The sequence below is a fragment of the Stegostoma tigrinum genome, chromosome 23 (assembly GCF_030684315.1).
Source record: "Stegostoma tigrinum isolate sSteTig4 chromosome 23, sSteTig4.hap1, whole genome shotgun sequence".
Taxonomy (NCBI): domain Eukaryota; kingdom Metazoa; phylum Chordata; class Chondrichthyes; order Orectolobiformes; family Stegostomatidae; genus Stegostoma; species Stegostoma tigrinum.
Window position 1 is genome coordinate 692338 of NC_081376.1, and position 11523 is coordinate 703860.

General features: G+C 45.9%; 1 protein-coding gene across 4 annotated transcripts in view; it reads right to left on the bottom strand.

Annotated features, from left to right (window-relative positions):
* Nucleotides 1–2153, bottom strand: part of LOC125462238 (protein tweety homolog 3-like) — a 233174-nt gene extending 231021 nt beyond the window's left edge. For all 4 annotated transcript variants that reach the window (XM_048552027.2, XM_048552028.2, XM_048552026.2 and 1 more), the window contains exon 1: nucleotides 1741–2153. In XM_048552027.2, coding sequence (XP_048407984.1) covers nucleotides 1741–1863 — 123 coding nt within the window. In that variant the 5' untranslated portion in view covers nucleotides 1864–2153. The remainder of the gene's footprint in view (nucleotides 1–1740) is intronic.
* Nucleotides 2154–11523: the final 9370 nt, after the last annotated feature.

An 11523-nucleotide genomic window follows, 5' to 3' on the forward strand; every position in this document is an offset into this window, starting at 1 on the left:
TAAGATCCCCAAGATCAAGCACCCTTGTCGGATTGTTCATCCTTGCTTCCCCTCCCAAACAACGTAGTACAGAGAAATTCTATCATAACATTGTTTTGAAGAAATATTTCCATCCTGATCATGTCCACCCTATTCAAATGATATGGTCCTGTCAGGATACAAACTGACTTAACTGTAGGAATTCTTACAATTAAGTGGATACGTTTTGTAAACTAAATCAACGCAAAGTAGGTCTGAGTAGTACATGATAAGCAATGCTGCCAAATGATGCTTTGGAGCACTGTAAAAACAGTCAGTAAAGATTTCACACGTCCACCATTTCAGTCAGAGGTGGGTTTCACTTAAGTATAATTGTGAAGAATAATAAAAGTATGGAAATCTTTTACAGTGTCCAGCTGAATTGTGAATAACATCCAACAAGACTACCACAGGCTTTGACAGCTCACCCCCTGGGTTGTGTGTGGAGAAAGCATTTTGAGCCACATATTACAGGGATGAGATATTAGCAGCTGGAACAATCAAAAAGCCAAATAATCAAAAGACAAGTACTAGAGAGATACATTTGATATATGGAACTATGGTTTCTGTTATATGTTTTATTAACATAATTAAAATGGCTTCATTTACTTTTCCTTATACCATGCTGACATTAATATAAGTATTGTGATTATTTTCCCACACTTTTCTTTCTGAAAGCTAAATATTCTATGAAAGTTAATTCAACAATAGAGAAAATGTTCCATGTTTTTGTTCACAAAAATTAGCTCTAATTTTTAAAAAACAGAGCACTAGCTTCAGTTCTGAAGAAGGGTCCCAACCCAAAACACTGACTTTCCTACTCCTCTGATGCTGCCTGACTTATTTATGTTCCTCCAGCTCCACACTGTATTGACTCTGAACCCAGCATCTGCAGTTCTTAGTATCTACCGGTGACAGGGAATCCACTTTGGCACCTCTCCTCTTAACACCACTTGGCACCTTCAAAGCAAGGGTATAAAGCAAACCACACACGCATTTTGACCATTAATGACAATTTCCTCCCTCTTTGCCCTCACAATCTACCAGGAGAACTGACAGACAGTGCAGGTTGTCATCACCTTCCACAAAACAATTTGCTCCTGCCTTTAAGAGCACACAGAAATGGTGCAGAAAAGCAAAGCAACATTTTCAAAAAAAAAGTTGCAGACATAATCTTTAAACAGCTGCATTGAACTCAACATCTTGACTGCACTGAGCCACAGCACAGTTTGCATGATCGTTCACAGTGATTTTCAGCATGAGGGGCTGGGCAACGCAAAAACCCCAATAATAATTGAGGGCAACAATTTATGATGGCAAGACGACAAACTGGAGAAGACTGTGAAAGGGGGGGATGACGGGTACGAAATCACAGTAAGGGTACGTGTGTGTGTGTGTGTGTGTGTGTGGTGAAGGGGAAGGGGATGTGTGGTGAGTACGGGGTGTGAAGTGGAGAAGCGGTGAGAGGCCAGTTGAGCTGGTTGGCAGTAACGGCGAAGAGGGTCAGGGACGGGGCGAGGGCAGGGGTTGGTTGGGGAGGGGATCGGGGGTGAGTGAGTCCACGGGTTGTGGGGATGGGGGGGGGGGGGTGATCAGAGGTTTGGGGGGAAATCAGGGTTCAGTGGGTGGTGGGGGAGGGGTCGAGGGGGTTTACAGGCGGGTTACGGGTATTACAGCGGATGTGAGAGCCCAGAAAGACAACGGTTCAAGGGGGTCTCTTACCTCCTGATACTGACTGTCTTCGGGCTGGAACTCGCTACTGACCGTCTCCAGTTGGATGCTGATGTGGGGGAGACGGTGCAGGAGGGTTACCCACCAGGGAGGAGAATAATTCACCGCAGCCATCGGGCCAAAGCCGAGTGTCGGGGGTTGGGGGGCCCAGCCCGACCCTCACCTCATCCCTGGCTTCACCCGAAATCTTCCCCGCGGTGTCGAGCTAGTTCGCTTCGGTCCCTTGTGGGGAGGGGAGGTCTGTGTGCCCGCACTGACCGCTCCCAGCCCACCCCAAGCACAAGCCCAGAGCGAATCCCAGGGCTCCGCGAGCCGCTTCTACCGACAACAGAAAACAATAAAATCCAGCGATCAGCCGCCTGACGCCACTTTCGGCTCATAGATCCCAGGCTTCAGTCCTGCCCCTGCTGTCAATCAGGATTTAGACCCGCCCCGCTCCTGTCAATCAGGAATAACGCCGCCCCACCTGCCAATCACGGATAGCCCTGCCCCACTCCTGCCAATCAGGGAGAACCATGGCCCACTCTCGCCAATCAGGTATAGCCTCGCCCCACACGTTGCCGTCAGGCGTGGCACTCGGCATCCTGTCAGAGAGCGTGCCCCGCTCTTTTCTGGACAAAGGGTAGTGCCCCACCCGCCGCCTGTCAATCAGAGACAACGGGCCCCACCCTCTGTCGATAACGGAAATCCCTTCTTGGCCCACTCTTACTGTTCTGTGAATCAGACGGCTCGGGCCGCGCGGTCAGGTACAGTTACGTACTGATGTATAGCTTGGAGACAGACCTGTTGGCCTTACTCATTCACACCGACTATGTTCCCAGGCCAAAGCAGTTCCAACTGCCTGCGCTTGGCTCATATCCTTCCAAACCTTTCCTATTCATGCACTTTTGCAAATGTCTTTTAAATGATGTAACCGTACCTGCATCCACCACATCTTCTGGTGGTTCGTTTCACGCCCTACCCTAACCACTCTGTGTGAAAAGGTTGCCCCTGATGTCGTTTATAAATCTTTCTCCTGTCTCTTAAAAGTAACACTTCACCGGATGAAGGAGCAGTACTCTGCTTGTGCTTTCAAATCAACCTGTTGGACAAAAGCCTGGATAACGAAGTGTGAAGCTGGATGAACACAGCAGGCCAAGCAGCATCTCAGGAGCACAGAAGCTGACGTTTCGGGCCTAGACCCTTCATCAGAGAGGGAAACCTGGTATCATTTGATTTCTGAGGTGGATAATAAGCTGCCGAGTTTTAAACTTCTCCACCCCAGGGAAAAGACCCTTGAGATTGTAGACTTGCTCAACAAGCTGGTGTGTTTGGTTGCAGGTGTTTCATCACCCTGCTTGGTAACATGGCCAGTTCATCTCCGGTGAAGCATCGGTGTTCTGTCTCACTTGTTATTTATATGCCTCTGTTCGCTGGGGTGGTTAGTCTTACTTCCGCTTCTGTTTTTCAATTCTTTGTATATTGGCTGCAGTTCAATGTTTTTATGGATGGAGTTCCAGTTGGAGTGCCAGGCCTCCAGGAATTCCCTGGCCTGTCTGTTCCAGGAGGAACAGGGATCATTCAGAGAGAGCCACATCCAATCTGTCAATCAGAAAGAGCCCAATCCTGTCTATCACTCAGGGGATCCCACCCCTCCCCTGCAATTAGTGAGCCCAGTTTCTCTGTCAGAGACTAAACAGAAATTGCTGAAAAAGCTCAGTAGGTTTAGCAGCATCTGTGGAGAGGACTCAGAGTTAATGTTGAGTCCAGTGACTCTTCCTGATGGTAGCTAGAAAAATGTTAGTTTGTATGTAGAAGGTAAAGTGAGGGAGGTGGTAAGATGTAAACAATAGGTTGGGATAGAGCCCAAAGAGAGAGAAGAACAGTTGGACAGACAAAGGAGTGAATAACAATCTGGCTAGTAGAAGGGTGAATGGCTGTTAATGGGGACTGTTAGTGGCTAAAAATGGGTTGTGTATAATAACAGACTATGTGATGACAAGGTCTGGTGTGTGGGGGTTAGGGTAAGTACGTGGGTGAGCTCAAGCCTTAAAGTTGTTGAACTCGGTATTGATTCCAGAAAACTGTAGAGTTCCCAAGCCGAAGATGTTCTTCCAGCTTGCACTAAGCTTCGCTGGAGTACAGTAGCAAGCCTGAGAAGACATGTTAGCCAGAGAACCGGGTAGCATGTCGAAGTGGCAGGGAATTGGAAGCCCAGTCTTTTTGGTGGACAGAACATAGGTGTTTTGCGAACTGGTCACCATGTCTATGCTTCATTTCTCTAATGTAGAGGAGACCACATTGTGAGCAGCGAATGCAGTAGTCTAGATTCTAGGAAGTGCAGGTGAAGTATTGCTTCACCTGAATGGTATATTTTGGCCCTTGGACACTGGGGAGAAGAGGAAGAAAACAGACAGGCGTTTTCCCTTCTGTGGTTGCAGGGGAAGGTGCCTTGGGGCTGTGGGGGTGTGTTGGGATTGAAGGAAGAGTGTACCAGGTTGCTGACAAGGGGTGGGAGGGACTGGAATTGTGTCAGGTGGTGGCATCTCGCTGGAGGTGGAGGAAATGGTGGCTAATGTTCCACTGGATGTGGACGCCGGTGGGCAGGTGGGTAAATACAAGGGGAACCCTATTGCTGTTGCGGAATGAAAGTGAGGACCGAAGTGTGGAGCTGGGCCAAACATTGCTGAGGGCCCTCTCAACAATATTACTGGGGAATCCTCGGTTGAGGATGAAGGTGGACACATTGGAGGATCCCTTGTCGAAGTTGGCATCATTGGAACAGATGCAACAGAGATGGTGAACGTGGGCGATGGAGTAGAGTCTTTACAGGAAGCAGGATGTGAGCATATATAGTCAATATAATTGTGGGAGTCAGTGGGTTTATCGTGAATATTGCTGGCCAATCTATCCTCAGAAATTGAAACAAGGATATTGAGGAAGGAAAGGGAGGAATCAGAGGTGGACTAGATGAAGGTGAGTACAGGTTGGAAATTGAAAGCGAAATCAATAAACATTTCCAATTCCAGACCAGAGAGGGATGCAGCACTGGTAATACCATCAGTATACCAGAGAAAGGCTTTGGGCATGGGGGGGACGGAATAGGATTGGAACAAGGAATGTTCCACATAGGCCATAAATGGACATACGTAACTGTATGAATTTAGTTTGTCAGACATACATATGAATACCCATGGCCACTCCTTTGACCCGAAGAAAATAAGAGGAATTAAAGGAGAAGTTTGTTCAGGAGGAGGACAAGCTCAGCCAGGTAGGAATGGTGGTGGTAGATGAGGACGGTTCAGGCCTTTGCTTCAGAAAGAAGTGGAGAGCCCTGAGACCATCTGGGTGGGGAATGGACGTGTAAAGGGATTGCACATCTGTGGTAAAGAGGAGGCAGCTGGAGCCTGCAAACTGGAAATTCCAAAACTGGCGTAAAACATCAGACGAATCACGCATGTAAGTGGGCAGGGACTGGACCAGGGAGAAAAGACCAAGTCAAGGTAGGAAAAGATGAGTTCTGTGGGGCAGGAATAGGCAGAAACAATGGAGCTGCCCGGACAGTCCTGTTTGTGGATTTTGGGAAGGAGGTAGAAACAAGCTGGGTGGGGTTAGGAGACTGTCAGCTTGGAGGCAGTAGAGAGTGAGATCACCGGATGAAATGAATTTGACAACTGTAGTTGACAATGGTCTGATGTTCCATAGTGAGGTCATGGCCCAGACAGAGACAGGAGGAGGTATTTGACAGCTAGCACACAGCCTCTTCAATGTAGAGGTCAGTCTGCCAGACAACAACAGCACCACCCTTATCGGCAGGCTTAATAACAAAGTTAGGGTTGGGTCTGAGAGCACGGAGTGCAGTCAGCTCCTGGGAGGATAGGTTGGGATGTGTCGGGGGCAAAGAAATTGAGGAAACTGTTGTCATGTCAACAGTTCTCAATGAACAGCTCAAATGCAGGTAAAAGGACAGAGGGAGGGGTCTAGTTGGAGGAAAAGTATTGCAGCTGGTTGAAGGGGTCTGTGGAATGAGGAGAGGACTCTTCTCCAAAGAATTAAGCACAGAGGCGAAAGTGATAGAAGGAGGTGGGGACACAGGGATAAAACTGAAACCTTTGCTGAATACAGAATGTTGAGCATTGGAGAACAGAAGATCAGGAGTAATAATGAATTCTTAACAGGAGGTAGTGTTGGGGGAGGTGATGGAGTCAGAGGGAAGAGGAGGGGACAAAGGTTCAGAAGGGCTATGGGTATTTCTAAGTTGTTGCCCCTTGTGCACCCTGATGTCTGAAAGGAAAAGAAAAAGTTTCTTGTTAGCATATCAAATGAGCCGGAAGATGAAGTGTAACTGGGGAGTGGTGCTGCCACAAACTACCATGGTGCGATTTTGTTGGAGAGAGAAGTCCAGAGTATGCATATGACACTGTATAGAATGGGGTGTGGATCTCATGATGCAGCGAGAGCATCTGCCTGTGGAATGTTGAACATCACGGAGATGCCTGTGAACTTAGATGAATTCAAAGCACAAAGGGTGAGTCTCTGTCAGAGAACCCTGCCCTGTCTGTCAATCAGAGAACCCTGACCCCCTCATCTGCTGTAAGTCTGAGAGCACTGCCCCTCTCCTGCAAATCAGAGAGCACTGCCCTCACCTATGTAAACCAGAGAGACCCACCCCTGCATTTCTGTCAATCAGAGAGCCCCATCCCCCTGTCAGTCGTAGACAGCCCTTCAACTCTGTCAATCAGAGAGACCCCTTTGCCCTTTGCCTGTCCTGCGGCTGCACTGAATCTTACTGTTGGAAGGAGCTGTTATCAGGCAAGTCCACATTTGATATGTGGGAATTGTTTAAAGACCTGCCAATGAGAGTTTGAGATTGGCATGTTCCAGTAGGCAGGAAGGACAAAGATGGCAAGGTAAAATTGGACTGGGCCCATGGAGAATGTAAGGAAAGCCGAAAAGTACTTAAGCAGAGAATTAGGAGAACAAGAAGGGACCATGACATGACCTTGGCAAGTATGGCTAAAGGGAATCCCAAGGCATTCTAAGATATACATTAAAAACAAGAGGATATCTAGGGAGCAGGTAGGACCACTCAAGGATAAGGGAGGGAATGTGTGCTTAGAGGCAGAGGATGCAGGTGAGATCCTAAATGACCATTGCATTGGTATTTTCCCAGGATATTGGAGGATAATGACATTGGTGTGGAGCATGCTGATATGCTAGGGCATTTTGAGACTAAGAAAGAAGTGATATTGGATGTCTCAAAGAACATTAAAATGGATAGGTCCCTAGGGACTGATGATAGCTACCTCAGTTTAGAGAGAGGCAAGAGTGGGGATTACTGAGCTTTGACTAAGATCTTTATATCCTCGCTAGCCACTCAAGAGGTCCCAGAGGAGTGACGAGTAGCTAATCAAGTTCAAAAAGGGAAATGGGAATAATCCAGGAAACTATAGACTGGTGAGTCTCACTTTGGTGGTTGGGATACTATTTGAGAGAATTCTTAGGACTAGGTTGTATGCACATTTGGAAAAGCATGGCCTAATTAGTGACAATCAAAATGGCTTTGTGCAGGGCAGTTCATGTCTTATTAACTTATTTAAATTTTTTGAGAAGATGACGAAGGTGATCGATGAGGGTATAGCAGTGGATATTGTTTACATGGATTTTAATAAGGCTTTTAACAAAGTCCCTCATGGTGGGCTCATCCAGATGATTAAGATACATGGGATACATGATGACTTGGCCGCCTTAATTCAGGATTGGCTTGCCCATAGAAGACAGAGGGTAGTTGTGGAAGGGTGTTTTTCAGGCTGGAGGCTTGTGACTAGTGGTGTTCCACAGGGTTCAGTACTAGGACAGCTGTTTGTGATATGTATAAATGACTTGAATGAAAATGTACATAGGTGATTTTGTAAGTTTGCAGGCAATACAAAGACCAGTGGAGTTGTGTAAAGTGTACAGGGTTGTCAAAGGACAGAGTGTAATATAGATGAGTTGCAGATATAGGCGGAGTTTAATCCAGGTAAGTGTTGCTGCTGCACTTTGCAAAAGTCAAATGGTAAGGAAAATTATGTAGTTATTGGCAGGACCCTGAACAACATTGAAGTGCAGTGGAATCTTGGGTTTCAAGTCCATAGCTCCCTGAAAGTGGCCACACAAGTAGATAGGGTTGAGTGCAAGATGTCATGTTGTAGCTTTATAAGACTTTGGTTAAGCCAAATTTCAATTCTGGTCTCCACCTTACAGGAAGCACATAGAGGCTTTGAGACGGTGCAGGAAAGCTTTATCAGGATGCTGCCTGGACTAGTTGCTATCAGCTACAAGGAGAAGCTTGAAAAACTCAGATTTCTCTTGAGCGGCGGAGGCTGAGAGGAGCCTTGATAAAAGCCTATAAAATTATGAGATACATAGATAGGGTTGATGGTCAGACTCTTTTTCCGAGAGTTGTAATGCCTAATACTGGTAGGCATGCATTTAAGGTGAGGGGGAGGGGAAGTTCAAAGGAGACATGAGGGGTAAGTTTTTTTACACAGAGTGGTAGGAGCCTGGAATTCACTGCCAGTGTGGTGGTGGAGGCAGATACAATAATGACATTTAAGGGGCTTGTAGATAAGCACATGAATATGCAAGGAATGGAAGGATATGGACCAAGGGCAGGCAGAAGGGATTAGTTTAATTTGTGTCAAATATGGCACAACATCATGGGCCGAAAGGCCTGTTCTTGTGCTGTACTGTTTTATGTTCTATGTTCTACGTTCTAAGTGGAGGAAATGATTGGTGTTGATTGAGGATTTGACCATGCTATCGGTGAGGAAACCAACACTGCAGCGTTCTGAAAGGGAAAGGGGTGATACCATCTGGCTGGACATTGTGGAAATGATCCACTGAATCAGGAGAGTGATGATGTGGATGATGAATACAATGGGAGCAACACTGTTGTTCTAGGAGGGAAAGAGTGAGATCACAAGTGGAAGATGCAACAGGCACAATCATAGAATCATACAGAACAGAAGAGGCCCTTTGGTCTAGCAAGTCTGTACTGCAAAAAGCACTATGTGCATTAATCCCCATTTCCTGCATTAGGTTAATAGCCTTGAATGTTATGTTATGACATGTCAAGTGTTCATCCAAGTACTTTGTAAATATGTGAGGTTTCCAATCTCAAAGACCCTTCCAGGCAATGCATTCCAGACTCCCACCACCCTTTAGGGGAGAACGTTTTTCCTCAGATCCTCTCTGAACCTGCTGCTTTTCCCTTTCAAATTTCGCCCCCTTGTTATTGGTCCTTTGACTAAGAGGAACAGCTGCTTTCTATTCACCCTGTCCATGCCCCAGATAATCTTATACGCCTCTATCATGTCCCTGTGCTTCAAGGAAAACTACCTGCAATTATCGAGCTTCTCTCCATCACTAAAATGCTCCATCCCAAGAAATATCCTAGTGAATCTGCTTTGCACCCCTCCAGTGTAATCTCATCCTTCCTATAGTGTGGTAAACAATATCCCAGCTATGACCTAGTCAAAGTTCTGTACAGCTTTAACATGAGCACCCTGTTCTAATAATCTATGTCTGTACACCTTGCAGGCAGTGATGTTCGCATGTAGTTGCTGCTCTCAAGGGCTCTCTTCTTTTCAGTCACAGGATGAGGGCATTACTAGTTAGACCTGTATTTATTGCCTGTTTCTAACTGCCCAGACGGCAGTTGAAAGTCATTCACATTTCTTTGGCTTTGGAGCCACTTGTAGGCCAGACCAGGTAAGAATGACAGATTTCCTTGCCTAAAGGATATTAGTGAACCAGATAGGTTTTCCCTAACAACTAGGATTGGTCTGTGGTCATCATTAGACTCCTAATACCATATTTTGTTAACTCAAACTCCACCATCTGCTGTGGTGGGAATCAAACCCAGTCTCCAGAACATTTTCTGGGTCTCTAGATTAATAGTCCAGCAATAACACCACTTGGCCATTGCCTTCCCTTTGTACCCCTTTGGGTACTGAGAGCAGGTAGTGTCTGTTGGGACTGGTTGCACCTCTGCTGATGATGGAAGCACTCAGAATGTCCAGGTGCAAGATTGAGGTGTAAAGGATTGAATGTCCATAGCAGGCTTGAAAACTGGAATCAGGCAGTCTCTGAAGGTGGGAAGGTTCTACACATGAGGTTAACAGCATAGCATCAATGTAGGAAAAAAATTTCCATGAGCATAAACAGGCTGAAAGAACAAGTCTGCCAAGGCAGTCTTGTTAGTAGATCTTGGGAAGAAGATAGAAGGAAAGGTAGAGGGGAATCCTCCATTAAGTGAAATGAAAGATATATCGGAAGCACTGGTGTGGATGCTGCAATATCTGAGCAGATGCAATGGAGTCACAGACCCAGTCTTTACAGGAAGCAGATATAGTCATGGGGAGAGACAGTTGGCTGAGAGGGAGATTGGCTGATTGCCGGAAACTGAACCAGTCAAGTCAATGAATGAAAACGGAGTCAGAGATTTGGACAATATTGGATTTTTTTGTGTGGGTTAGAAGTTTGAAACCAAGTTGATGGAACTAGATCATTTTGGGCAGGAGCAGGAGATGATACAGATAGTCATCAAAGGGACAGACAAGGGTGGGCCCCAAGTTGGCTTGGAAAATAGCATATTCCACTAATCCCACAAATCTAGGCTTAGTGAAAATCCTCAAACACCCAAACACCTTGTTTTGAAGGACATGAGTACATTTGAACAAGAGGTTGTCCAGAGTGAGATGTTCCCCTAGTTGGGGAGGATGATTGTCATGGTTCTGAAAGAGTTAATGATGGATGCTACATTAACTGCACCCAATCTGATGACATCATCTAGTCTTGATAGAGAACCAAGGGGGTTAGCTCAAAGTCCGATGACTCACTGACCAATGTCACTTAGTCATACAGCACAGAAACAGATCCTTTGGCCCACTCATTCATGCCAATCTGGATTCCTAAACGGAACTAGTCTTTTTTGTTTGCATTTGGCCAATATCCTTCTAAACGTTTTCTATTCATGTAACTATCCAAATGTCTTTTAAATGTTGCTTCTACCACTTCATCTGGCATCTTATTCCATATGTGCACCACCTTCTGTGTGCAAAAGTTGCCCCTCAGGTCCTTTTTAAATCTTTGCCCTCTCACCTTAAACCTATCCCATTTGGTTTTCGACTGCCGTACCCTGGGAAAAGGACTTTGACTACTCACCTCATTTATGTACTTGTACGTATTGCTATCATGAAGGAAACTCAATTATGCTGTTAAGATGAGTGCCTCTTCTCATTAAGACTTATCAGTAGTCCCCCCCTCTACAAATAATAACCACCTAATAACTCCTTGACACAAGTATAGGAAAGAAGATTGATGACAGCTTTCTATCCCAATCATTGACTGATAATGGTTCAATCTGTAACACTTACCACAGGTAGTTCTGAAGGGTACGAGTTGAGCTTTTGTTGATGCTGGGAGCACTCAGTGTGCCCTAGAGCAGGATGGAGGTGTAGATGATTAGATCTCCACAGTCAGCCCTGAACATTGAATCAAGCGGGGAATGAAGTTGAGAAGGTGCTAAACGTGGGCTTAGAGACATCAAAGGCGTCAATGTAGGAAATCATTTCCATGGGCTATGAACAGGTTGAAAGAATAGGTCGGCTAGGATAGGCTTTTACCCTTGGTGGGAAAGAGTTAAAAGAGGACAAAATAGGATAGTGAGACATGTGATTGGAGGCTGTGAAAGGAACATTCTTAGAGCAGATGAGATCAGTGATAGCCTTTGAAAGGATTCCTTGACCT